At 38.5% G+C, this 27,951-nt stretch overlaps 2 protein-coding genes across 8 annotated transcripts; one reads left to right on the top strand and one right to left on the bottom strand.

Annotated features, from left to right (window-relative positions):
* The first annotated feature begins 411 nt into the window (after positions 1-411).
* Positions 412-20,305, top strand: KLHL41 (kelch like family member 41). Of its 3 annotated transcripts, none has more exons than XM_064434527.1 (7): positions 412-1,668; positions 4,296-4,453; positions 4,543-4,650; positions 5,490-5,675; positions 6,222-6,368; positions 7,157-7,293; positions 17,184-20,305. In XM_064434527.1, exons 1-6 carry the CDS (start codon positions 412-414, stop codon positions 7,266-7,268), a joined length of 1,968 nt encoding a protein of 655 aa, XP_064290597.1. In that variant the 3' UTR covers positions 7,269-7,293; positions 17,184-20,305. The 3 variants fall into 3 exon arrangements, with proteins under 3 accessions (XP_064290597.1, XP_064290598.1, XP_064290596.1); XM_064434528.1 differs by lacking the exon at positions 17,184-20,305 and adding an exon at positions 11,147-11,273; XM_064434526.1 differs by lacking the exon at positions 17,184-20,305 and having other exon boundaries at positions 7,157-8,178.
* Positions 8,687-27,765, bottom strand: FASTKD1 (FAST kinase domains 1). Of its 5 annotated transcripts, XM_064434519.1 has the most exons (17): positions 26,972-27,765; positions 26,040-26,177; positions 24,534-24,778; positions 23,284-23,781; positions 22,858-22,926; positions 21,858-21,983; positions 20,301-20,696; positions 19,076-19,186; positions 17,780-17,911; positions 16,345-16,831; positions 15,506-15,620; positions 14,912-15,040; positions 14,026-14,157; positions 12,890-13,003; positions 12,472-12,613; positions 11,400-11,517; positions 8,687-10,396 (listed from the first exon to the last, which is right to left on the bottom strand). In XM_064434519.1, the coding sequence occupies exons 4-17, from the start codon at positions 23,616-23,618 to the stop codon at positions 10,307-10,309; spliced, it is 2,496 nt and encodes an 831-aa protein (XP_064290589.1). In that variant the 5' UTR covers positions 23,619-23,781; positions 24,534-24,778; positions 26,040-26,177; positions 26,972-27,765; the 3' UTR covers positions 8,687-10,306. The 5 variants fall into 5 exon arrangements, with proteins under 5 accessions (XP_064290589.1, XP_064290588.1, XP_064290592.1 ...); XM_064434518.1 differs by having other exon boundaries at positions 26,040-27,765; XM_064434522.1 differs by having other exon boundaries at positions 24,534-24,620; positions 26,040-27,765.
* Positions 27,766-27,951: the final 186 nt, after the last annotated feature.

Here is a 27,951-nt window from a genome sequence, read left to right as displayed (position 1 = left end):
GATATGGTTATGTATAAAAATAATCTTAGAACAAGGGCAATTGATACAAAGTTATGGAGTTTTTTAGTATCTTTGTGACTGCAGCAATGAGCTGTATTAAGCAACTCTGAAAAAGTGAACAGTAGTTAAAACTGACAACTCGATTAATAATATTTCTATTTCAGAATATTTAGTAACATGTATCTGTGCAATCTTGCTCATAGCTATCTCACTGAGGGTCAGATTCTGCTGTCCTTACTCATGTCAAATCATTTATTACATTACACATATCTTACTGATTCAATGTGGAGAATGATGGCAAAACCTGACCATAGTGACTAAGAGCAACAGTTGCTTCTTTCAGTCTTTGACAGCTGCAAGAGCAACTCTGTTTTTCCAAACCGTCCATCCCAAATTCCGACCTGTAGGAGTATGTACCTATATTTAGCTAGTGAGATTAAGTTGCAGAGGCTTCAAGCAGGGCAAAAAGCACATTGGTCTGCCTTTTTCACAGACAAACCTTTGGGCAGACAACAGCTAAAGCTTTCTACTCCCTCCCCTTTCCCAAGTGTTTGTGAAATGGATTCCCAAAGGGAACTCACTGAAGAGCTCAGACTTTATCAATCCACCCTCCTTCAGGATGGCCTCAAGGAACTCCTTGAAGAGAAAAAGTTTGTAGATTGCTCTCTAAAAGCTGGTGACAGAAGCCTGCCTTGCCACAGATTGATTCTGTCGGCATGTAGCCCTTATTTTCGTGAGTATTTCTTATCTGAGCAAAATGAAGAGAAAAAGAAGGAAGTAGTTCTAGATAATGTTGACCCCAACATCTTGGATATGATTGTCAAATACCTTTATTCAGCAAGTATTGATCTCAATGATTCTAATGTGCAAGATATTTTTGCTTTGGCCAGCCGCTTTCAGATCCCTTCTGTATTCACTGTGTGTGTCTCCTACCTTCAGAAGAGGCTTGCTGTTGGTAACTGTCTGGCCATCCTTCGGTTAGGTGTTCTGCTTGATTGCCCAAGACTTGCATTTTCTGCCCGTGATTTTGTTTCAGATCACTTTGTGCAGATCTGCAAAGAAGAGGACTTCATGCAGCTTGCCCCTCATGAACTTATCTCAGTTATTTCACCTGACAGTTTAAATGTAGAGAAGGAAGAACTGGTATTTGAAGCAGTAATGAGATGGGTCCGAACAGACAAGGAGAACAGAGTAAAAAGCCTGGTGGAAATTTTTGACTGCATACGTTTTCGTCTAATGCCAGAAAAATATTTCAAAGAACAGGTTGAGAAGGATGATATAATTAAAAGCAACTCAGATCTTCAGAAAAAAGTAAAGATTATTAAGGATGCTTTTGCTGGAAAACTGCCTGATTCTAGCAAAAGCACAGAAAAGTCAACCAAAGGGGAAGTGAATGGCGATGTAGGAGATGAAGATTTACTGCCTGGCTACCTAAATGACCTTCCCAGGCATGGCATGTTCGTCAAAGACCTGATTCTTCTGGTTAATGACACAGCTGCAGTAGCTTATGATCCTCTTGAAAATGAATGCTACCTGGCAGCCCTTGCAGAACAGATTCCCAGAAATCATTCCAGTATAGTCACCAAACAAAATCAGGTCTATATTGTTGGAGGACTCTATGTGGAAGAGGAGAACAAGGATCAGCCTTTCCAGTCATACTTCTTCCAGGTACAAGCTTTATAATTGTTGGTATAATAATAAGTGCTTATAAGGGTTACTGAAAAGTGTTCTCTGTGCAAGTGAGTTGTCTAGTGTCTTTGTATGGTGATGGAGAGAAGTATCTAGAGAGAGTTATTTTTGTCTCAGAGACAGAAATGAAATGGAGGGACTTGCATCTTCTTTTTCAAGATTAACCCCTGGTGAGATCTCAGAAAATATGAAAAAGATAAGTATATTCTCTCTAGGCACTGGCTTTCATTAAGGCCCAGATTTTTCATTGTACAGATGTCTAAATTTAGGTCTAATAATATTTTTGTAAACTACTTCTTGTGTATTTTTGTTAACTTTGATTAAAGTTGGAGTGCTTTAGCTGGTTTAGATCTGATGTCTTTTGCATCTGAAATACTTTCATAACAGCAGTAATGTGTGTATTTTAAGTGCAATTTATGCCACTAAAATTACAAAGTCCTTTTTGTCATATCTACATTTGAAAGCCTATGGGCCATATAAATATGTAATTTAGAGGCAGAAGGTTTTTTTCTTGACAAACTGCCAGTACACTAAATACCATATTTCAACTGAGTGTAATTGTATATCTTTGTAATAAGGCTGATGAGTACTAACTGTAACTCTACAATATATTTCAGGAAAATTAGCAAAAATGCAGTATGTCATGCTTATACCATAAACTAAGTCTGTTGTGTTTTTAGCTACATGCTTTGGTGTATATTTAAACTATTTTTTGCTGAATTATGCAATATGCTGCGGGCCACATCCTCTCTTTAGGCACACTGATCTGAAAGAGTAAAAGTAAGCCCTGTTTCAATATGAAATAAAGCAGAGTAATGAGCAGTGATAGAATTTTGAAGCCTTCAGATATTAAAAAATGCAAATATTGTTTATAGGAGTATGGCTTGCTCATTTCACACACAATAAAAGACTTGGTTTCAGACATTTGTTACATTGATGAGAGGGAAATCTTAGTTTGTAGGGAAGGGACTAACACTGTTTCATTTCCTTATGTAGGTGTAAAGCACTAATCACTGAAGTGAAAAACTCGTTACAAAAATATTCTTCCAATAGAAATAACACATTGATGTAGTAATGTGTATTTAGTCCAGAACTGAGTAAGTCTCACGCTACTAGAAAGGGGCCTCTGAGAAACTAAACCTCAAGGCTGATACTAAAAATAGATGTTTTTGAAATTCTACTTTATATGTTGACATCCATTTCCTGAAATCATGTTTGTTTGCCTGTCATCTTTAAGCTTGCTTACTGCTGCTATTCCCTAGTTAACAATACTGGTCTGCATTATCCATGTGGCTGTTCTCTCCAAAATATTAATGTAGTGCCAAACCAATTTTCACTTGCTGATCTTCCTTTTTCTACCAGTGAAGCATTGCATTTGGTAGCTTGCAACCTGGGAGAAAACAAGGCTGCCAGTGGCTCGAAAATGCATGACAAATTGATGCCCTATCAACAGTAGTAGATATGTCATCTTGAAGACTTAAAATGTAAGCTGTGATCCCTGAGGGGTACATCTTCCTATTACCCCACCCAGATCCAGCTATTGGGAAAATCTGTGTCCACAAACTACATTTCACTGTTGCAATAAAACTGTCTGTCCAACAGGGGTGGTCTGTCAAATTTGGGAAATGCACTTAGCATGGAAACCTTGACTGTGGAACATACTTCTGGAAGAAGAATGTCACCAAGCTAAATCCTGAACTTTATTTTGACTGAACTTTTTACCTTCTATCAAATGCCTTTACATCCACACAAACTTATCTTACCCTCCCTTCCTATACCAGTGTCCAGCAAATTTATATACAGTAGATCTGAGAAAATATTTCTTTTTCAACGTTAGAGGTAATTCAGGTTCAATCAAAAATTCTCAGATCAAAACAAAAAATAAGTACCACAGTTCTAGGAAAATCCTGGTTTATTTTGTCATCTGTCCTCCTGCTGCTACTTCTCCTTAGGTGTTTTTGGCATACTGCATGTTAATTAATTGAGAGAGCCCTGAGAGTACTACAGTAGAAATGGCATCAGTATTACCGCCGAGGGAGGCTGCAATGATGTCCTATTTTGCTTATGAGTGAGGTGGTTTTTGTGTCTTCAGAGATCTCATGAACTTTTGAGGGTATTTGTGATGAAACACACATCTGTGCCATGTGATGCCTCCTGATCAGTAAGAAGAACCATGTAAGCAAGTCTGGCACCTCACTGTAGCAATGAGCACCAGCTAAACATACAGGTGTGGAACTGCAGGAGTGGCTGCTCCCTCGGGCAGGAAGAAGAACCACTTGTTCTTTCCAACGTGATAGGGAACCAAGAGTGAGGGACCTTTGTGTAAGGAAGAAAAGCTTAACAAAGAGGCAAGGAAACACTGAGGGTGAGCAGACACAAAGAGAGTTGTACGGCATTGACTCTGCTAGATCTCAGCACAATGAAGCATGGGTGGGTAGAAGACATCATTCATTAGCTGCACTGAGGGAAAGACACGTTGTTCAGGCAAGCAGATTTGTTGCTGAGAGACACTGAGTGCCAATAGATAAATTCTGTGGAACAATATTCATTGTGTGGATTTTTAGTCTTTGCCTTTGCTAACCCTTCCTGTTCTGATGCTCTTTCAGCTGGATAGCATTGCTGGTGAGTGGGTTGCCCTTCCTCCACTGCCGTCAGCCAGGTGTCTCTTCGGGCTGGGAGAGTCAGACAACAAGATCTATGTGATAGCAGGCAAGGACCTTCGCACGGAGGAGTCGCTAGATTCAGTCTTGTGCTATGACCCTGTGTATGTTTCAAGTTTCATTACGCCCACTGAGGACATGTAGTTGGCCCATTGTTAGTTGAAAAAACCTAACAGTGATCTTCTTGTTCCAGGGCAATGAAATGGGGTGAGATCAAAAAACTGCCCATCAAAGTATATGGCCATGCAACTATCTCAAACAATGGACTGATATATTGTCTTGGTGGAAAAACTGATGATAAGTGAGTCTCTAAGTCTTTCTATGACAATAACTTTATCTTCTTGGTCCTTAGTAGATAACATGTCCTCACACTCAGAAATGACGTTTTCCCTTTTCTGCATCTCTGGATTAAGGTTGATAACAGTCTGGTAGAAGGGAACACATTATGGTATGTAGGATATATTTTTTAGTGATAAGGTAAATTACATATAAATTGTAATCCAACTTGCTTTTTTAATAACCATACTTATTTCCAAGGTAAATTTTACTTACACTGCAGACAAATTAGTAATACCTAGCTATGAGGACATTCACTGAAAGAACTCTTTCCTTTCAGATAGAAATATCTAGGTGCCCTGGATTTACAGTCTCAGTTTTTCCAATTTTCTGGCCTGTGATAACTGTTATACCTTATTGGAAATGACATTAGGAAAATATAAGTTTTCTCTCACACTGAATATGGGGTGGTAATTTTTAAGTGTTTTATAGGGGATATTTAAGATAAAAGTCTGTTGTATCAGGCAAAACACCATCATAATCTTTCCTTTACATAAGCTTTGCTATATATTCCTCCACAAATCCATCTAAATACAATATGCTAGGAAAGGATGTTGTCTTTCTCCTCAAAAGTACAGTGAAATGGCTGCCCTGTGTAATGTAAACCACATTTGATTTAGTCCTATGGATGTGAGTAATGCTTGTAGACATTGCAAGGGTTCTCAGATTAGATAGAATAAAGGATTCTCCAGGAGAGGAAAGAGGTGGTATAGATAAACCCATACAGTCTACCTCAATTAGATCTACTTGGAACAAGTCAAAAGTTCATTAGAAATTATCACCATTTTTCTTTTTGCTCCCCAGGAAATGCACTAATAGATTATTTGTGTACAATCCCAAGAAAGGAGACTGGAGAGACCTGGCTCCAATGAAAGTGCCTCGCTCGATGTTTGGAACAGCCATCCATAAGGGCAAGATTGTCATTGCAGGTGGTGTCACTGAGGAAGGCCTTACTGCATCTGTTGAAGCTTTTGATCTGACCACCAATAAGTGAGTGCAATATTCAAGCTATTTTAATCAAGTGTTTTATCATCTAGGCTTTTAGGAGCCCTGAGATAAGAGTCACAAAGCTGTTCAGGTACCTATCCTCTCACTGAGACATTTGGTCTACAGTCACATCTTCAGCAACAACAGCAGCAGTTTACAGAGCAGGTCTCTAGATGTTTTTCCTGCACCTGCACACACTCCAATTACTGTGCTAATACTATTTGAAATAAATATGCATTTTGGAAACTGTAGGGAGAAATGAGAATAACTGGGGAACAATATGTCTGTATGAAGTATATTACTTCAGGGAACCTGTAAGAAGTTGTCCCTCGGAAGAGATGTCTTAACAGTGTAATTGTGTCACTTAAGTTGCAGAAGTCCCTGAGGGGATGGAGACACTGGAACTTATTGCTGATCAATCTCAGAATTTTTTCCTTTTACTAAACCATGGTCTTGGTACCTGAATTTCTTGCCCAGACAAGTATTTTAGTGCATTCAGTTTGCAATATTTCTGATGTGTTTAACTTGACTTTTTCTTTTGATCCTTAGATGGGAGCTAATGCCTGAATTTCCCCAAGAGAGAAGTTCCATTAGTTTAGTCACTTTAAGCGGAGCTTTATATGCTATTGGAGGCTTTGCAATGATTCAGCTTGAATCTAAAGAATTTGCACCTAGTGAAGTCACTGACATATGGAAGTAAGTTTAATTTTAGTCACTGTTTCCTGGTCTAAAGTCTTATCTAAAATTGAGGTTTGTAGACACTGGAGGCTAACACTATTTACAGCACAGGCTGTAAAGCATTTGTTGACAGATTAAAAAGTTTGTCAGAAAGTAACTAATAAATGTGAGGCCTGGATCTAATGACTACTTCCACCTACTAATTATTTGACCAGTCCAAGTCATGATCTTCAGTTTCTTTCAAAGAGTAAATTGCCATCTTGGCATGTTTAGCCTTGCCAATAAAAGCATTTTGTTGTGACACTGATGCAGCAAAGCATGTATCTACCGAGGCCTGTATATTCTGATGGTCAAATGAGTAACTGTTCCAAGAGAATCACAAGTTCCTATCTCCTAGGTTTTTTTGAGCTAATCAGAGCAGCAGTGATGAGACACCACATCTCTGCTGTGACTCTTAGATGCTAATGTAAATTCAGAAGCTTTAGTTGGCAGTAGGAAGGAAAACCTCCCAAATTTATATGCAAGAATCTGAAGAAATTCAGAAGGGATGCTTAAGGAGGAAGCTTTTTTAAAGCAAGACACAGGTCAGCAACAAGCTTTAGGGACCAGGAAAAGAACAGCTTATGTGCATGAACATCTTTCTGTTCTGGAGTAGAGGACAAAAGCAGCCTTTTGTGGCACCCTTCAGCACATGGTTGCTACAAGCCTTTGCAACAGATGGACTATCGTCCTTTCCATGTATGTGTGCTGAAGCATCAAACTCAAATTTAAAGAAGCTATTTTCTAACTTTTTTTTTTAAATGCAGGTATGATGATGAGAAGAAAGAATGGGTTGGCATACTGAAAGAGATCCGATATGCTACTGGAGCCTCCTGCCTGGCCACACGCTTAAACCTCTTCAAGTTATCAAAACTGTAAACAAAATGCTGGAAGATATGATATGGTGAGGGAGTTTTGACAGGCTCTTCTGGTTTTGTTGCATGAAAATGTCCCCAGATTGTACAGTTTTATAGCAGCATACTAGTCATACTGGGAACTGTTAAATAGTTCATTTGTCCCTCCACTTATTAAGATATTTTCTAGGTAACCAGCAACCACTGAATTTTTGCCAGTGTTTAAATTTCTAAAAGGTTAAAATTAACATTGATTAGATTAAGATTTTGGCAAGAACTCAGTTTTCCACTCTGTGAAATTGCAAACAACACTAGTTAGCCTTCCTTGCACTCAATACAATCCAGGTATTGGTGGCTTGTCCTCCAAACAATGTGCATGAATTAATTGTTAAGTTAAATACAACTAATAGGTAGCTAATTTTATTCTAACTGGCTGTTTGTATGGCCAGATTTCCCCTTTTAATAATTTATGTAAATCCTTCACTCTTCAGCGGTATCTTAGAAAAATTCTCATCACAGACCTCAAAAGAAGTTTAGCTTGGCATTGAAATGAATGTTTTAAACAAAAGTGGCTTAATCTTATGTGACCTAAAAAATGCCAGTCTCAGCCAAAGCTATACTAGTAGACAGAGGAGAGGGTAGAGAGAGGAGTTCATAAGGTTAGTAGCTCTATTGTTTTACCTACTATGTTTAGACTTCTGATAACAAGGATTTTCCACTTTTTTAATGCTTTTATATTTATTTCCAAAGCAAATATTTTATGGAAGTTTTTCTCAGAGATCTGAGGCCAATAACAAGCATTCATGAAAAAGTCCTAAAACAACTATCTTTAGCAAATACCTGTGACAGAGAGGACTTTTTCATTTACTATGGAGTTGATGCATTTTGACGTTGAAACTTTTAACAATTAAACTTTGTTTTTAAAACTGTAAAAATATCACTTAATGGTGTCTTTTTTTAGTGATTAGCTCATCATCACTATCATATTGACAGGACACATCTCTTAGTACAGACTTTGCCCAAAACAGAGCACTCACTTTTCTTCAGAGCTTGCTTACCATTTTTTTGTCGAGTAGCTCTTCAAAGGATTTCTCCATTTCATAAAGAGGGTGTCATCAATCTAAAGGATTTCATAAATTTAAATCTAAACTGGAAAAGAAGGCCACCACACCTGACTGAATAGCAATGCCAACTATCAAATGACCTCTTGCATTGCTCTCCTATGAGACAGAAGTAAACATATGCAGAGGCACAGGCATCATAGTGCATTTCAGTATGTTACTGACCACTAGTACTTAATCTGTGGGGCATTTTCCCTTTAGTACCCACATCTGCAGCTGTGCTTAGCACCTATTTTTATTGGCTCCAGTTGGAACACTGGTTTACACCACTCATCTGCTCTAACACTTGCTGATTTAATATAGAAAGAATGAGTGCAAAGAATCAAGAACAACACATTTTACTGAATTGCTTTTTCTGGTTTTCTTCAATGCCCTTTCAAGACCACTCATATCAAGTTTCAATCCTCTTCCCATTGTGCATACTCATAACTTTACCCATACATAATTTGAAGAAAACTGGCTTGGTACAGTGACTGCTAGAACCCTGAAAAGCAGTGTTCAGCTCAAATACAACCACCCTGACTGATAACTTCATCCACTGCCACCTTTCTTATGCTCCGAGGCTGCTACTTGAAGGCTCTGTACAGAAGCAGTCATGCCAGACCTCTTTGACAAGTAGTCCACCTTCTGAAATACTAACCTGTGATTGTCTTCTCCATTTTATACAAAATCTAATGCACACATAATCTATGTGCTGTGCCTTCAAAAACATTTCCTCAAAGCAGTCATTACATCCTGGAGCCCTTGTCCATTTGATAACCCTGAGTGTCTAGACTACCATCTGACTAGTTTTGTCAGTCATCCCACACACATGAGGGCTGCCTCAGGAGGAAAGTACCTTACAGCTTAGATCAGTTATTTTGTTTTTTTCCTGACTTTCCATTCCTGTCCTGACTTGTATTCAGTTAATAAAACACTTTTCTTCTTCTACTGAATAGTAAAAAAAAAAAAAAAGTGACAGCCAGATGCATAATGGCCAATTCAGATATGTAGTTGCTTATCTCTGCCAGGTTTCAGGTGAAGTGATAAAAGAATGTGTCCTGTCTCTACTAAATAAGCAAGAGAACATATCCTCTTTGCACATGTGAGAAAACAGGCACAGCTGGCAGTCACCCTAAGGTGATGGCAGCTGTAGGCACAATGTGGCTGCCTCTGGAAATGGGATGATTTGCCAAGCATGATGTCCCTGCAGTTACTGCTCCACAATGAACATTCTCCTGGCTATTCCACTTCTTCCTTCTGCATCTCAGTGTCTTATACCTCCTGCACAAACCCTGGCTGGGTTTTCCAGTATGTGAAGGTGTTCCAGAAGGCTCGGCCATTCTTATGCACACACCAGATCACAGGGTAGGAGCAGCAGCTGGAGGTTCCTCACCACACAACTCTCCCCCAGCACAGTCCTCCACAGTACCTCTGTTCTGAGAATGGAAACTGAATGGCTCTAAAAGCAGCCTTATTCTTAGAAAATCTGCATTTCAGTTTCTTGGTTTCAGAGTACAGATACTGTTTGATTCCTAACTGCTTCTTCTGTCACATGCTGGAGAACAGACATAGTTTCCAGTAGATCGCTGACTCCACTCTCCTAGTCAATAGTATTTCCAACTTTTTCTGTGGAGAGTTTTATATCTGGCTAAGCCTCTGTGCTATTTATTTAGGAAATAATAATGTAATTTGATTGCAAAACTGCCAGATTCAAGTGCTTGTAGTATCTTCCAGATAATGAGAAATTTTAAGCATCCTTATCACATCTTCACAGCCCACTGGGACCTGCCTTTTGCAATCCCTAACGAAATGAGGATTAAATCTCTTTACATCTGATGACCTTGGCAAGCTTTTTTCTAGCTGATACAGACAAAGAGGTTTTTGAAACTTCTGTATTCCAGAGACGTTTGATGACACATCAACTGTTTTTATAAAAGTACTTTAGAAGGCATGTCTGATATCACTGTATTCCATATAGCTGCTGTCTCAGGTATTCCAGCTGTTCACTTTTTGTTGACAGAACCATGGAATTCCATTCAAAGTGAGGAATCTGTAGAACAGAATGGTACAAAGTGACTTTTAACATTGGTATAAGCCACATACCACATAAGAGCAAAGAAAAGGCTCTCCAATATCTGTTGTTCTTCACTTGAAGATATTTACCACCTGAGTCCTTCCAAAAGCCTGGCTTACTCTAATACTGAAAAGATCCACTTCTTACTCTAAGATTCTCCTTTATGTGAATACAGTCAGTCTGATTCCAAAAAGCAGCAAAGTTGCAGAGATATAAAACAGATGCCCACAAAATACAGGCTGTGACAACTCCACTACACCATCCCCTCTTCTAAAACCCAAATTGAGAGAAAAATCCCAGGTCACTGTAGTTTGTAATGTTAATCTATCAGACTGCAATGGTAATGTAGCAGACTGGAGTAGTGTATCAGTAGTATAACATGAAAAAGGATAATTATTCTATTCAAAAAAACTCCCAACCAACAAAATTTAAGCTTAAAGAAGGATTCTAGCTAAAATTAGATTAGGTGAGTAATTAAATATATAGGAGCCTCTGCATTAATGAGTCTACAATTCCCAAATGTTTCAGTGCTGGTGGTGCATTGTGTCTGGCTTTTAATGTTCCTTGTCACAGCACTATCATTGCAGCAGACAAACAGCATCCATATCCCTTCTGGCAGCTGCCAAACTGTCTTGTCACTCAAGGATATGTTCAATCTTTTTCTACCATAGAAATCTTCAGTGAATTGAACTGAAACGCTCATTTGACTTTTTCTTCTTTACTTAGGCTACAATGAGATTGCTAGTTTGCCTGCAGTAAGGTCAAACTGGGACCTTTTAACTTCAGTTTTGCTTCACCCTCTTTCAGAGAAGAGTTTTGTGAAGGCCTTACACCATTTTGAGAACAGCTTAGAGTGTCTCTCCAACTACAAAAAATGCTTTCTCCCAGTAGGTGCCTCTAAATCTGTTGTGAGGAAAATGGATCATTTTGCACTGCTGATACAATCCAGAAAGGACAAAAAATATTGATAACTGCTCACCTGAACAACTCGGTACCCCAGCATTTCCAGGTGTCGCTTTTTCACTGCAGGTTCTCCTTTCAGATGACGTGAATAATCTTTGCTAAAGGCTTTTGAATCAAGAAATTCCAAAGCAATTCTGCAAACAGTAAAAATGTGCATTTACTTCCAGGTCCTACCTGAATAGCAAGAAGTGATAGTTCTAGTTCAGTATTGATAGTTACAGCAAGACTAGATAAACCTGACAATTCTCAGAAAACAAAAATTAAACAACTCCCTGGAATTAGACAAAACATTTTCCTCCTATATATCTAGAGATACTTGAATTCAGAAAAAAAATTTTCTCCCTGGATCTGTTTTTGTTCCAATGGTAAAAACAGCTAACCAGCATTTTCAAGGCTTGCATCTGAAAAAGTGGGAGGAAAACAGTATTCCAATCTCATGAAACACATGTCAAGAACCTGTACTGGGTTTGGCTGGGATGGAGGTACTCTTCCTCATGCCAGTTTGTATGATGCCGTGTTTTGAACTTGTGACCAGAACTGTCAATAACACACCAGTATCTTGGCTACTGCTGAAAAGGCTTGCACAGCATCAAGGCCTTCCCTGTTTCTCCCTCTGCACCCACAGTGCACACAGGCTGCATTGACAAGAGGAAGGGACACAGCTGGGAGGGAGCCCCAGCTGCCTGAAGTGGTATTTCACACCATACAACATCATGCTCAGCAGTAAAGCAGAGGGGACTTCATCCCACACAGCCATTGCTCTGGCACAGGTCTGCTGAATGACTGCATGCCCATCAATTGCTTTGTTTCTCCCTCCCCCTTTTTTTTCCTCTCCACTTATTAAACTGCCTTAATTGCAACCCAGGAGTTTTCTTCCTTGCTGTTTCCCTCCACATTCTCTCCCCCATCACACTGCAGGGGCATGAGCCATGCCATGCAAGTGGGAGGGAGCAGCTGTGGCTAACCCACCACACCCTCATTAGACTTCGGAAAAAAGGAACAGAACATTAGGACACGAGCATCAAAAACCCAGTCTGAACTGCATGTAAGCTTGGAAGAGCTAATGTGCAAGAATTCAGTGTACTGACCTTTGGGCTCCTGGTGGCAGAGCCTTTCTCCCTTCATCCTTGATGTCATGTCTCAAGTGTATTCCCCCCACACCACCCAAAGCTATATTCTGAGCCACATAGGAAAGAGGCTTTTTATTTACATCCAGGACACACTCAAAATCTGCCAGAAAACAAAACAAACCTGTTTACTGACAAAATAAAAACAGAAGAATTTGATCTGTACAATGTTTACATCAGAAAAACTGATAGCCATAATTAGAGATAGCCAACATTATTTATACTATAAAGAATGTTTTGGAAACTGTATTTTATACAACAATTTCTTCTTTGCAATATCTTGTGTTATTTCAGGGCCATATGACCAGGAGCTTCCTAATCTTGGTAATAAGTGATATGAAAGGACTTCATAACAATTTTTAGAGTATTAACTTCTCACCTATTTCATAGTAGTATGGTGTGACAACAGATACTCTTGAGTAATGGCTCCCTCCTAAGATCTCTGTCAGCATCCTGTGAATATGCTGTCGCTGTGGATTTATTTGGCTCATGCCTACAAAGACAAAACAAAGAATTCATACATCAAAATTTCCACAGCCAAAATTCTGAAAATAGTGCTTTGAGACATTGTATTTTTGACAGCCAGGCTACTGAATTAAATCTTTTCCACAGACCCCAAGTGCTACTCCATCATAATTCAGAGACAAAGTGATCCTATTTTAGCTAGAAAGTGGCAGGTGCATGCTCTTAAGTAAATTTCAAATCCAGAGTTTGGATCCCAGGATTTTTTCATTCACATGCTACAAAACCTCAAGTTTTAGGTTTCATCTGGTGGATTTTGTTTTCTTTTAGTTATGTTTAGATATGTATTTACTCACCTTGGGTTTATCACAGCCATATCACACTATCTGCCACTTCTCTGTCCATTGCAGATTAACACCTTGCTCCATTAAACATCTTCAGTCTTAGAGACAAAGTAGCTGAGTTCTGTGGATAGCACAGCAGATCTCCTCATGAGAATTAGTGGAGGAGATACTGTGTTTGTATTAGATGGATTCTGAATTGATCACTATTCTGAAACATCTCAGCTGCTACACTTGATCATTAGCCTACTTCTCTATCTCTCATCCCTGATGAATCTTGATTCTTGTGAAGAAAAAGGGAGGATCAAGTTCAAAATGAGGCAGTAAAAATGTTTACCTTGAAAAATTTAAGTCAAATGTTCAGTTTTCTAAGTGAAGCAGGGAGCAAAATAAGCCATCTCCTCCAGTACAGAATGATCTTCTTCCTGCCTTTCCATCCTTCATGCCATATACACTGTTTCTGTGTATTTAAATTTTAATTCTTCTGCAGAAACATCCCATCTCTACTACATTAATTCTCACAAGGAAAACCAGTTTGCTCCCAGTTACACTACTAAGTGGTTGCACTACTAAATGCTCAGCAGAGAGGGGTCTGCCTTCTATTGTGTGCTAGTGTCAGTATGACAGTTTTGGAAGAAACATCTAGTGTATTGCTAAAAAAATAGACTATTATGAGTAACAAGGGCAGTTTTTCCTGTCCTAAATTACTTACTGTTATGAAAGACACGTTTGCAGTATGGCTCATGAAACCAGGGGATGTGAAACTCTGGGCACTCCAGACAGACTGCTCTGTTCAATTTCATGAGGCTCAAGTGGACTCTCTTCTTCACCTTATCAGGCAGGACTGATTAAAAAAACCAACAAAACAACATAGAAATGTGTGAACTGAAAAGTGAAAAATCCAGCAAACTGAACTAAATGGTAACCTCTGCATTTTTTACTAGAAACACAAGTATCTGTATACTATAGCATTTACACAACTCATGCTGCAGAATTTTAGAAAGGTTCTCAAAATCCCTGAGAAAATACATGAAAAAAACACAGTTCTGCTCAACATTAAGAAAGACAGCAAGACAGAAGACAGAAATTGCTTCTATTGTGTAAATTTAATTAAGTAGTTGAGGGCAAAATGGCAAGAGTACATTGATAATGAACAACGTAGGGGTAGAGAGGAATGAAACAGCCAAACACTCAGTCTCTTATTTAGAGGAAAGAGACAGGTAGGATACATTTCTTGCAGACAAGAATTCCTTCAGCTTTGTGATTACTTCTAGTAATAAACACCACAGTCAGGCAATTTTATTTCCAATCAAATTGAAGAATTATTAAATACAGAGTGCAATAAGATGACTATAAAATTCATTTTATATTACTTTCTGTCATCTGCAATACAGGTCTGTACTTTTAAAACAAAGAACATATTTTTGTTCATTCCTGCCCTTTTAGCACTCAAACTATGACTATATTATAAAGATGGTGTCTTTCCCAAAAGCAGAATAATTTAAAGAGTAATTCTCTATCTGAAGTCATATGTAAGTCCAAATTGCATTTTATGCCAAATGCCACACAATCAAATTCATCAAAAGCTAGATAGTTACCTTGAAGTTGAGCATCCAGTTTGCTTAGGAAGGAAACATTAAATATTGTTGTTATCAGAACTGGAGGAAAATACCCAGCCATTGCCAAAACATGACCAAGCAGCACCAAGTGATGAGTTTCAAGATGACCTTGAAAAACCAAAGAGAAACCCATATTAACACACGACAACGTTGAAAGGATTCACAATGCCCTCTCCCTGGCCTCTCAAATCATCTGATTTTCTCCCTTAATGTACAACACAAATCCATAGACACTTCCTCTACAATTTTCACTATTTCTTTGTCATGAATAGCAAAATGTACCCTGTTCCCAAATGATGATTCCTTAGGGAACACAACAATTCTCTCCAATAACAGCACATTGAATTAATCAGAATTTTCACTTATATTTTACTATGCCAAAAAATCCTTTACTAGTCCTTTATCAACAGTCATTTTTAGCAGGTGAAGCAAAACCCAAAATTGAGTATTTGTCATGTTTTAACCCCAGTAGGCAGAGTATTAGCAGTAACATATTTACATTTTCTTTGCTTAACAAAAGTACTATTCTATTTCCATTTTTATTCAGTAAAAATATTTGTCTATTGCACTTACTCAAGTTAGAAGTAAGATGTTGGATACAACTCTTAAAGAATTCTTCATTGTCAGGAGGGTCATAATTCAAAGCAGAGAAAAGGAAGAGAATAAAATAGATTTCAGAGGTGGGAATCTGAAAAAAAGACATCCTAAATCAAGTTACTGCAAAATATCCTAATATGGCTTTATAATAAAGAAAAGCTTTATAATTAATTCAGAATTTGGAGATTTAGGAGTAGACTAACTATTTTCTATTTTGTTTTCTTTGGTCAACTCTTCCTAGAGAAAATAATAAAAAATAAAATTGTTGAAACTGCACCACAACTAAAAATTTATTTCATGTAGGCAATCCAAGTGTTTCTATACACTTAAAGAAACTTTTAAGAAGGTTTTGCATTAAGTGTTCTTAAAGAAACTAAACTGCAACATAATAAAATTGAAGATTTATATGAACACCAGATTGAGAGTGAAAAAAAGAGTAATCTTGACCAAATAGACAGGCTATTAGGGAAATCCCCACAGCAATTAGTACTCTTAAAATATCCACCATGTGATATGATATTTATCAAGAAGTTAAAAAAAATTTAAGGTGGTCAAATGTAAAGTTGAATGTAAATGATTATGGCTGATCTGACACTGAATGAACAATAAAGAAATTAAAATTAACGATAAGTGCAAATTTATATACATAGAAGTAAAATGGCTTTAAGTGAGCACAAAAAAGATGATCTCCAAATCAGCTACACTAAAGAAAACTGTTAAAAACATGTGTGCATTGTGCTCTGAAACACATCAACTACTAATGTCTCCTTTCTTACTGAATAACTCACAGTAGATAGAATGAAAAACTGGGGCACCTTGTCTATATTTTCAACAGTCACAGATGCTATTCTGTCAAATAATGCAGGACAACGATGCTCTGATTTTATGAGAAAATAAGACAAGGGTAAAACATTTGCCCATGTTATTTGATCTCTCAAGTGCTGACACATGGCCAGAGTTTCCTCATTCAGGACTTCTTCAAACCACTCTCCATTCACATATGGAAGTTCTTCCAACAGAAGATTTAAGTTGTTGGCTTTCTGAAGCCTCTGAAATCCATAGTCATTTAGTTTTTGGAGAAGCTTGGCACAGAGCTCAGAGCTGTTTTGCCAGTGAAACTGGCCATGGTGATTCCACTTGACAAGGGCTGTAGCAATGTAATTCAAGTGATGGAGTCTGCATTGAGGCAAAACTGCTGCTGCTTTGTTTATAATCATTTCCTCCACTTGGAAAGAAGGAAGCATGGCCAGAACACGAATTACAGCTGCAGTATCAGCAGGTATCACGCTAGATTTTAAATAACTGGAAGAGAGATAGAAATAAAAAGTCCATCAGTAGTGACAAAGTGCAAATATTTAAACAAAACAAAAAAAATTACATGCTTGAAACATCTAATTTGGAAGTCAAAAGCTACACATCAAATATGAAATAAGAAGAATATTAATGACTTGGCAGAAATCCATACATCTTTTTTTTCAGTGAGATTAACTTCTTCCTTCTAATTTATTCAAAACTGAAGAAGGGGAAGAAGACAGTGAGCAGCTCAGTCAGCTGGTGAAACTCTACCAGTTCTTAGTAAGGCCAGAAGGTCCACATTTGTCAAGGTTATCTGTATGCTTATGGGCCTGGTTAATTTCTGTGATTTCTGTCCTAGGGAGCACCAGGTTTTGTGGAGTCTGAAGAACATGAAGACATCATCCGCCAAAAAAAAAAAAATTTACAGCTAAGGCATTACATTCCCATAGAGGCTGAGCAATCAAAGCAAGATCTTTTGTCTGGCAACTTTCTGTTTTTCTCTAGAAGCGTAAGAACTAACTGGACAGTTTTCAATCAAAAAGAGTACTTCTGTGTCACACTTTCACTTGTCCCAACCAAGGCATTCTGTCTCTTTTTCATTACTTCTTCCTTCAAACATCAAATACAATATCAATATCTACCCATCCTATCAAATACCAGTCAAAATTTATTGTCATTTCAACATCATTATATTACAGTGGTCAGAAGAAAAAGGGAAAAAATATTTTTTAAAGATATCATAAGTATTAGCAGATACTGTTGGGTTTATAGTCAAGACAGTATCTACTTTCCATCATCTGATTTACATGTTTAATAGAATCAAATACTTGTAACAGTTTGTTACTTCTTTGTATTTTACGGGAACAAAACACTAACATCTAAGACTGCTATTTTAAATCTTAAGTAGAGAACTGTTTTAAACTCAAACAGCTACATTTCAGCTACATTACTTACCTTAATAGTAACATTTTTAGTTTGGCAAACAGCTCCAGATCCTGGCAATGCAACGCCACCAAGTACTGCGTTAACTTTACCAACTGTAACACGTGATAGCTATCCAAGTGTCTGTGCAGAACAGAAGCCATCCTGAATACAAGGAGGAAAAGATTACATGGTGTTAAGCTAATACAGAAGATACTGCAAACTCCAACATGCCACATGAAATAGAGGTCTTGTGATGCACAGTACCTAGATGGAGGGTTTTACACTCCTGCACTAGTCTCCACATTGATTTTGACACTATTCCACTTAGAGCAGCCTCTCTCAACTTACTGTACTGCAAAATTAAAGTCCTCATCACAACAAATCAGCTACTTCACACTACTAATTTCTGTTGCAGATTTCACAATCGGTTAAATTTAGAGTGGACCAAGAACATAAACTAGAACAGCACCAGCAGCTTCAGCACCACCACACTCACATAACAGTGGTTGCTACAGCTGTGTTGGTCTAAATCTGCAGAGGGGGATAGATTTCTAGGGAAAGACAATATCTTAAGACCTTCTTTAGACAATGAGATTCAGGAAGAAAAGGCATTAATTCACCTGATCTTCCTTTCCGTATCCCTTTGTGCCACAGAACACAAAAATGTCCTTTTTCTTTCAAGGATCTATTTGATTCATACAAGTGCCTTCGATCCAGTAACTGTTCACAACCTGCACTTAACTCTGCTGTATCTCTGACATATCTAATGCTACCTCCTCTGTGCCTGAAACATCAACTTCTTTTCCATTCACTGTATGACAGACACTACCCCTCCCTATAAATAGCTTTCAGCTCCAAACTGTAGAAAATATGGCCCAGGATCTTAAAAACATAAGCTTTAACAGTTCAAAATAGGACACAATGACTTTTGAACAAACAATTCACAAAAGTAACAGGACCTCCAAGACAGGATATGTTCTCTGCAACTTACCATATTTCATTTGCACTCTCATGAGTTTAGAGTAATTGTTAGAGGCTAAGTTTAGTGCAAAAGGATAACATATTTGTAAATTAGACAGATGCTATCCAACAGTAACTTGGTAAGGATGAAATGCCTTTCCTTGAAATTCCTAAATTGCCTCAATTACTTCTGAGTCAAGCTGCAATATTCTAGAATATGTAATAGCCAATAAGTTATAGTGTATATACACTTGTGTGCAAGTGATGCACCCACTGCTCCTAACTTACTGGATATGTCAAAGTTTTCCACACTACATGGAAGTTTACCCAGAGAATACAACTTCTTACTAATATCAAAAACATTACTTTTTGAGTAGATGAGAATTTCTGCATTTCATTTTCCGCATAGTCTTCAGTATCATCAATACTTGGTGACTGCTAAATTCTTCTGCCATGTTTACTGCAGTTGCTAACAACCTAAAGAGGAAAAGCATATTTTCCAATGAAAAACAGTTGAAAATCTTTGAAAAAGATTGCAGCCAGTTTCTCTACCTATGAGAAAAAGAACCAAAGACTATTTCTGGAAGCAAAATTCTCCCAAACTAGAGGCTTTTCTTCTGTGGACTTTTCTTCTAAACAGCTGGTCTGTCTAGCACAGATAAAGGGGTGTGAGTGTGTTGGAACAGTGCATGTTGTTCTGATGCTAGATGCTAGCAAGTCCAACAATTCTAAAAGTAGACAAGAAGTAGGGAAGGCACTCTAAGACCTAGAACAATTCATGATCAATCAGCAAGTTACAGATAACAGAATCAAACATGAACTGTACTGCTTCTGTGGTAATTAAAGACAATGTTTATCATAAACAATATAAATTAAAAAAAAATTAAGAAAAGCTTTTGGAACTAAATCAGCTATGGCAAAACCAACACAGGCTTGCAGCATGTCCAAAATCTCTGAATAAAGGAAATGTTCATGAAGAAAAGTATGAATATATGACTCATTGTAATTAATACAGAAAATTCTGCCTAGAACTGCATGCTTTGAGAGACCCATGAGTAACATCATCCCCAAAGAGGATTTTGTGGCACAAGAAAAACAGGCAAAGGAAAAAAAAAATTTGTCACACAATACTGTGCTCTAAATAAATGCTGAAGTGTTCTCCGATGATGATCTTTCATAAAGAATAAGATGTCAGCAATCTAGTATAGGACAAACTCAGGCTTTTTCAGCTACTGACAGTCTTTAAAAGGAAAAAGCAACACGTATCACTAGCACGTATTTCTCAGGAGAAAGACAAAGGTTTTTACTACCACCCTCAGTGAAAGGAAGGCTGTAATCTAAGAGACAGAACTACAGGATGCAAAACAGCATTCACACCCCCCTTAATTGATGGATCTGATTCAACTTAATAAAACATACTGCTTTGACAGTGTTTCCATGATGAAATCATCCATTGCTACAACGTTACCACCAGGAAACCTAAGGCTCAGCTCACAGATGGGCTCAGAAATTCCTCCAAACACGGGTACATTTTTAATTTCTGTGTAAGAATACATGTATAATAAATAAGACAAAATTATTAATAACTTACCTTTCTCTAACCTTGGATCCTGCCATAGGCCCAAGAGAAAAAAATAACTTTGCAAATCTTTCAGGATCAAAATGATCATCTATAGTTTCAGATAGCAGCTGTTTAGCAAGCAAGCGAAATTCAGCATTGTCAAAACCCAGCTGCTCATACAGTCCAAAAATATGACTAATACTGCGTATATCAAGATGAGAGGCGCTTTTAAGGAAAATCCTGTTGCATTTTTCTAGCAGTGGATGATATTTCAGTTTAACAGTTTGGAGAAACTGTAATGTTCTTCTGGCATAGTTGAAGTGGGCTTCATGCTCTTCTAAGAGCTGTTCAGCCTTGTGTAGTAATCGATCTCGAAAACTCTCCGTGATAACTTCAGATATGCTGATCATCAAAACTGACAAGATCCTAAAAAATTCAAAAGGTTTCCTATTTACACGTTGGACACAGTAAGCAATACATTTTATATTTATTAAATGAAGTGCACAAAGAAAGGAAAGGTAGTTGATGTGTTGTTAGCTTCTGTGCAAAAAGAATTTTAAATCTAATGCAGAAAACATGGATGAGTAAAACCATTTATCCTACTAAAGTAAAAATTCTGCTTTCAGTGAACTTCTGAAATGATTCAAATTTTTCAGCCATGATAAAAGTATTTGCCTAAGGCAAGACCCTGATTTGCCTGATTCATATTTGCAAAAATATCTTTAACCTTCACTAGACACTAAAGAAGCCCAAACAATTCATAAGTGACAGGATGGGGAGAAGAGTCATTGTCACTCCTAAAGAAAGACTCCCTTCCTAAGGGAATAAAACTTACGAACACAGAGAAATTGATTTCAGTAAAGAAATGCAGTCCTGTTCAAGGAGTTTCATAAGCAGGCTGCTCACATCTGAAAAAATCAGTGTTGGGACTGCTGGTGTTATATAAAGCAGAAGAAAGAAAGAGAAGCCTTTGCTGTAACAGCCCCAGGGGAACAGAAACAAGAAAAAAAGAGCTTGGTCTTCTTTGACTAGGGCTACGTTTAAAGTAGTTTAAGTATGAAGGTGATGTGCTAGACATGTTAGCAAGATAATTTATTAATTCAGTTTGACCAGAAAAACAATGCTCTGAAGATAAGTAAACACAATATTGCTTTAAAACCTGTTACTGCTGTTTTCAAAGACACGTCAAGGTAGAGAAACTATCAATATCAAGGGAGAAAAAAGGGAGAAAAGCATCTTCTGGTGAGTCAATAGCCTCTAAATTACAAAAAAAAAAAGTCCATATTTCGAATCAGGATAACGCTGATTGTAAATATCTCCTGTACTGTAAGTAGAACAGTGGAAATTAATTAAATTTCTATAAATTAAACAATCAAGCCATAGTTTCAATTATTTAGACTGGTTATAAGGAAATTCTTCGTAAAGTCACTGAGAAAAGGCATTCTCTTGTCAATCAATGCACAAATACAAAACACTTCCTTCCCACAAACCCCCAGCTGAAGCAAAGCAACCTCCGGTTGAGGAAAAGGGAAACTTCAGAAAGAGCAGTAATTGCAACATTTTGCTTCTTCTGCTTCTGACACTTACCTTATATCCTGTATAGAATCCAGTTTCATGTCCACAATATGAGCTACTTGGCCAATTATGGGACTGAAGTGCCTGTGTTGCTTGTATAAGCACAGAGCGAATTTAGACAGAGCAGGCAAACTAAGCCTGTCAAGACATTAAAGATGGTCAGATAGGATATCTACCTTTTATTTCTAGTCAATAATTAAAGACAAAAATCTATTTGAACAATTATATAAAATCCAAGGTTATAGTCAAATTACAAAACAAGGAAACAAAGTATCTAAGCAAAAATCCTAGGTGTTTAATATTAAAGCATGTTGTGGATATTGAGTTCTACAAGAATTAGTTGTCCTTCACTTAACCAGCCTAAGAAATCTATAGAGATTATATTCTCAAGCAATTATGTCAAATGAATAAAATCAATGTGAGCAATTTATTACTTGAATATAATTTTGTTTCTAAGCTACACTGTATTTATTTACTTCAAGATGCTCTACATATTAAGAAGAGGCAATTCTGTGATGCGGGTGCAAAGACCGACACTCAGTTCTGCCATTATCCCATGTAAACTACAATATGCCTCCTCCAAAAAGAAATCAAAAGACAACAAAATACAACAACAAAATGCACAAAGGGAAAATGTTGCTGTTTAAATACAAAATGTTTTATAAAAATTGATATAAGCATGGTTCTAATAACCATTTAAGACCTGGTCAGCAAGCACTGAGGTAAAATTGTAAATATGAAAACCTGCAGTTCATTTCAAACACATAAATCTACACAGATAATATATTCAAAAATCTCAAATGTTGGACCCTGTTGTTGCAGCATCTGAATCTCAAGCATTTATGTACCAAATAATTAGTGTAATTTTCAAAACCTTCAAAAATACAACTGACATTTAAAATACTCATATTTTAAACATAAATTCTCTTTGAGAACTCTTGAGTAACCTCACATGAAGCAAATCATGCTTGCAGCTTATACCTTTCACAAAGCAGAGCAGGACAATACTTGCCTTTCTAATCTTTTCCACGCTTCTGTAACAAGCACTTTTGCTAGAGAAATATGGTCTTCAACATTAAGCCTTCAAAATAAAGACAATGCTTTACTTCAATAGTTATAAAGAAATAAGACATACGTCTTTTCATTATCTATCACAATGTTTTACTCTTCTATCATTCCCTCCATTCAAACAGACTGTAAACATTTGTTCATGAATAATCGGAATTCATAATAATCATAAAACATATTCAATGGGACTGCAAAACAGATATGTTCTGCCTGTACTCTCTCCAAAACTGAGGCACAGGACATTACGCTGTCTGTGTCACACAGTCAAGAGTACAGGGCAGTCTCATCAGTCTCCTTATGAGACAGCTCTGTAGCCAAAATTCCTTCTCTTTTTTTTTACCAAATACAAAATGTATTTCATGCTCTTTACCTCAAGATGCTATACAAGGTGTCCACTATCACCTCATCTTCCATGTGCTCCACCTTGTTTTCTGCCAAAACGCAAAGGGTAAGAAACTGGGAGTGATTTCTTACGTAGTCACTGGTCCTTAAGAGAAAGGGCCTCTTCTTTTGCAATTGCCACAGCATGTTCAATGCATTTCCCACGTGCTTTTCAGAAAGTCTGGCCTTGTTCCTTCCAACAAGGCTGAACACTTCATCTTCATGGGTGCAGTCATTTATCTGGCTCAAAAGCAGATCACTACACAGAGTCCGAGCCTGGTAACGCCTCAGTGTGAACAAGCAAACCTGCCTCACACAAAGCATTTTGCTTCGCCTACCAGCTAGCTTTAAACTGTCCAGATTCTTCTTTCACTTTTCACAGGCAACCATGCTTTTACAGACAACAAACTCAAATATTTGAAAAACAGAAGACCATTTTTCTTTGATCCTCTATGGTCACTGTATTTAGAAGTCAATTCTGAGGTACCTGAAATGAAAAAGTATCAAAGCACTTAAATTCAGTCACAACAACCAAGTAAAAATCAGTGTCTCTACATTATGATGTTCTAAGTAAGGTAAACTTAAGAACCTACAGCCTGGACTCTTCTCATAGAAAAGCTCCCAACAAAACACTGCCATGCTCACAAGTACTACGAAGTTAGTCCACTTGGTAAGTTTTCAAATTTAGAGAACTGCCTTTAAAAGGTCATTCCAATGCTAATACTGAGAAGGAAAAGCTGAAGATTTTAACAAGCCAGTACTGCATGACTAAGTGAGGCTTGCTTTCACTAGACCATACTCCCAAACTGAGGTACAGGAACTGCCAGAAAATACAACTATTGGTGGTAAAATGAAGTGAGATGGCTTCTAGTCAAGAAGGTTGATCACCTTTGTATTACAGGATACTGATCAATCACACACCATCAGCTGGAATTGCCATTGCACTAAAGAAAAGCAACCTGATTCCAAATTATAATAGAAGCTACAGCCTTATCTAATGGAATTTATTATGCATTCATTTGTTTTCTTAGACTATACCCCTATTTGTACAGAGTGCTAACAACTACATATTCTACAACCTACACAGTTGATTCCAAGCTGGAGTACACAAACCACTAGTGATAAACGTCTTAGTACACCAAAGAACCCTCATCAAATTCCCTCAACTAAGAGATCATGGAAAAGTCTAGAAGTCTTGCTTTAGAAGATATAATCATTAATAACTAAAATTATCAATACCTTCAGCAAACTTGAATGCTCTTCAACTGTGGGCATGATTCCATCAGTGCAACATTATCAAGGCGATGGCAGCAGCACCCACTAGGTCTGTTGAGGAAGAAAAAACCTTTTTTGTGCAGCCCGCGCCAGGTACTGAGATCATTCCAGAAAGATGGATATAGGTGGATTTCCTTTGACATCTGTACAGTCCTCTTCCTCAAACAAAAAGCTGTACAGCATATTGCACCACACTGCTGTCACTGACACTGGGGCAGATACAAGCAAAGCTAAAATGAAGTAATTTTAATTTATGAACTGCTATAATAAGAAATCTTTTCTTTCCTATTCAAAATTAAAGAATACAAAAAAGGTACAAATTTTTCACATACTATGTATTAAGTACTTTTTATAATAATGATTTGCTTCATAGTCCCTTTTCAGATACTACTTTTTTTTTTCATATGGTAGTTGCCTTTAGCAAGAATTTACTTCTTACATTAGTGGCAAGCTAAGCTGCAAGAAGTCAGGATAAAGTAGATACCTGAAGTAAATATAAACATCTACAGACTCAGTTGCCTGTAAATCCACATGACACATCCTTTCCCCTTCTCGTGCTGCAAAAGACTTTGCATATCCTACTGATGGGGAACCAGGATCTCTATCTAAAACAGTTTGCAAGAAGCTTCAAAACATTTCTCTATTCCATTGAGAAGATGCAAGTGAATTACCACAAACTTTTATACCATTTTAAATCATAGTAAATTCCAGCATCTTTCAAAAAGTTCATCAATAGAAAACACTGGATATTTTCAAAAAAACAGTTACACAGAGTAAAACGAGAAATTTGGCTCTACTTAAAGAACTATTTCTAAGATGTCCTACTTACCATGCAAAACACACACTAGAAGGACAAGAAGGTCTTTAAAATTATTATTGAAACGCAATAAGCACTTTCAAGTCTGTATTACAAAACACAGCGAGCCAGGGAATCTCCCAAAAAGCAGAAAATGCGGACACTCACCACTCCCCAAGAACTGCGAGAGATTTAAGTAACTAAGCCTTAAGAGAGCTGCTTGCGCAGTACAGGCACCGTTCTCGCCTCAGTGAGCCCAGCCGCGGGCAACGCAACACCCCTGGCCCCGGGTACGAGCCCGGAGAGCCCGCCCGCTGCCACCGGGGCCCCGGAGAGAGCGCGGGCAGGGGAGAGCGCCGCCGGAGGGGCCAGACTCCGTTCCCGCCTCCGGGGCCGCGGGCACCGCTGAGGGGCGCTCCCGGCGCGCCCCAGGCACCGGGCGGGCGGCAGGCAGGCACCGGGAGGCACCGGGAGGCCGGGAAGCACCGGGAGGCACCGGGCGGGCGGGCACGGCCCAGCTGCCGGCCGGCACGGGGCGGCAGCGGCTGCCAGCGCTGCCTTCAGCGCGGGCTCGTCACACGGCAAACTCCACCAGCCGGCGCGGTTAAACGAGAACGCAAAGGAGCCAGTGGCAGTTCCGCAGGGCCGGATCCGAGCAGAAGCTCTCGGTTTACCTTCGCTTTCCTGCTTCCCAGGCGCAGCCGGACGCCGCTTCCCGCGCCCACGTGCCCCGGCACCGCCATTGGCCGCGCGCATGCCCCAGGCACGGCGCTTCCCGGAAGGGAGAAAGGGAGAAGTCCAGCCAGTTACGACTTTCCAAAGGAAATAAAAATAATAATTAAAAAGGTCCAAGGTTCATACTGACTACTGCATATTAAATAAAGCAACGTTTTTATAACTCATTCTGAAGTGGGGGAAAGCCTTCCCTGACTAGGAAAAGCACAAAGGGACTGAAGTTCGGAAGGGTAGAGTTGAAGAGCTAAGCTTTGTTGTACTGCAGTTAATGTTATTTTATTTTACCATTTTTTAATGCTTTGCAACAACAATAAATTTAAAATTATGAGTTTTGGGAGAGAAGTGTTGCTTATGTGGAATATACATAGCTCCAGGTCATCTTCCTGGACCTTTTCTCACCACCACTGATAGCAGCAAAGACATTTAGAAAGAATTATAAGAATCTCAGATTGCTCTATATTCCATCCAAAAAGCAGATTTAGGACTATGACCATGACTAGTTCTGACCAGCTGTATTGCAGCTGTCTATCAAATGTTTTGCATTTTTAGTTTTTTTCTGTCATCTCCTAATATATTGGATACCTATGAATATGGAACTCAAACAAAAAGAATAGACCCTAAATTATTTATCACAGGTATGTGCTATTTTAGAAAAAGAGCATGTATTTTTTTTTAAACTGGATTAGTTACAACTTTCGTAATTGTGGAATTTATAACTTGGACAGGTTCTGTATCATCTTGCTAACAAATTCCAGATTGCCCCAGTTCCAGTTCACACAGGCATGCAAGTAACCCAAACCCTGTCAGGTAAGCTCAAAGGGTGGCACATAAAGTCCCTCTTTCAAGAATGTCAGGCCTTGTGCAAACTCACATAGCAATTCCAAGGCATCTGAGAGGAAAACTGTAGCAGAAAACAATTCCATGTTCATATAAAGGAGACTTCTGTAAATCATAGGTTTTTCATTTACAAGATGCTGAACTTTTCACTTTTGACCTGTGAAGTACATTTGGATAAAATGCCTAAATCAAATTAAAAATGCTAGATAAAATGATGTTAAATTATAAACTGAAAACATAGGGGAGGAAAGCAAGACTTAACAAAGCATGCTGTGCTGAAGCCAGTGTTGATTTACTGAACAGATGTCCACTCATCAGCTTCTTCAGGATTTCAGAACTCACAGGTGTAAGTTTCACATTTTAAATAGGTTTTGTTGTTTGGTTTTTTTTTTTTCAGAAGATCATAAGGAGATCATTGGGTTTTCTACTTCTAACAAACTTCCCATCAGCCAGTCACATAAGTTGCATTACTTCCCATTATGTATGTGATTACTGACCCAAAAGCCTACTGGTTTGAATTAAAACCCATCAAAGGAGGTACATACTTCAGTGCCAGTCTTCCTTAATTCAGAAGGTGCTCACAACTTCAGGCATTGCCATAAACTTTCATTCCTTAATTTTTAGATACATTAACTTTGAATTGCAATACATACATATGGGACACTATAATCAGTAACTCTTTTTTTTTTTGCACAGTTGGCCTAAATTCCCGTTTAAATTCTTTACAAGCCCCAGCGAGGTGCACCGCCGGAGGAACCCTGCGCTTCCAGCACCGTGCAGGACGGTTCCTTTACCAACCCCTGGCCATTTCGCGGGCTCAGCGGGGAAGACCGGCACTGTTCCAGAGACTTTTGGCTGGAAAGGGCCCGAGTACCTGCGGCGCTCCGGCCTCCCGGGCTCCTTCCCGCGCCGGGCCGCTCGGGCCGGGGCGGCGGGGCCGCGGCGGGGGCGGAGCGCCGCTGACGAGCCCGGGAGGCGGGAGCCCCTCCCCCAGCCGCCGGGCTCCTCGCGCGC

Source organism: Passer domesticus, chromosome 10, assembly GCF_036417665.1.
Source record: "Passer domesticus isolate bPasDom1 chromosome 10, bPasDom1.hap1, whole genome shotgun sequence".
Taxonomy (NCBI): Eukaryota; Metazoa; Chordata; class Aves; order Passeriformes; family Passeridae; genus Passer; species Passer domesticus.
This window is presented reverse-complemented; position numbering and strand designations above follow the sequence as displayed.

What these genes read in the sequence shown, in the direction of transcription:
- FASTKD1 (XM_064434518.1), bottom strand. Translation starts at nt 23,618, where the DNA reads ATGCTTTGTGTGAGGCAGGTTTGCTTGTTCACACTGAGGCGTTACCAG. An exon ending in AATTCTCATCTACTCAAAAA is followed by an intron (nt 17,912 to 19,075) that starts GTAATGTTTTTG and finishes CCTTGTATTCAG; the next exon opens with GATGGCTTCTGTTCTGCACA. An exon ending in ACCATACTACTATGAAATAG is followed by an intron (nt 12,614 to 12,889) that starts GTGAGAAGTTAA and finishes GTTTTCTGGCAG; the next exon opens with ATTTTGAGTGTGTCCTGGAT.
- KLHL41 (XM_064434527.1), top strand. Translation starts at nt 412, where the DNA reads ATGTACCTATATTTAGCTAGTGAGATTAAGTTGCAGAGGCTTCAAGCA. An exon ending in GGTGGAAAAACTGATGATAA is followed by an intron (nt 4,651 to 5,489) that starts GTGAGTCTCTAA and finishes TTTGCTCCCCAG; the next exon opens with GAAATGCACTAATAGATTAT. An exon ending in TTTGATCTGACCACCAATAA is followed by an intron (nt 5,676 to 6,221) that starts GTGAGTGCAATA and finishes TTTGATCCTTAG; the next exon opens with ATGGGAGCTAATGCCTGAAT.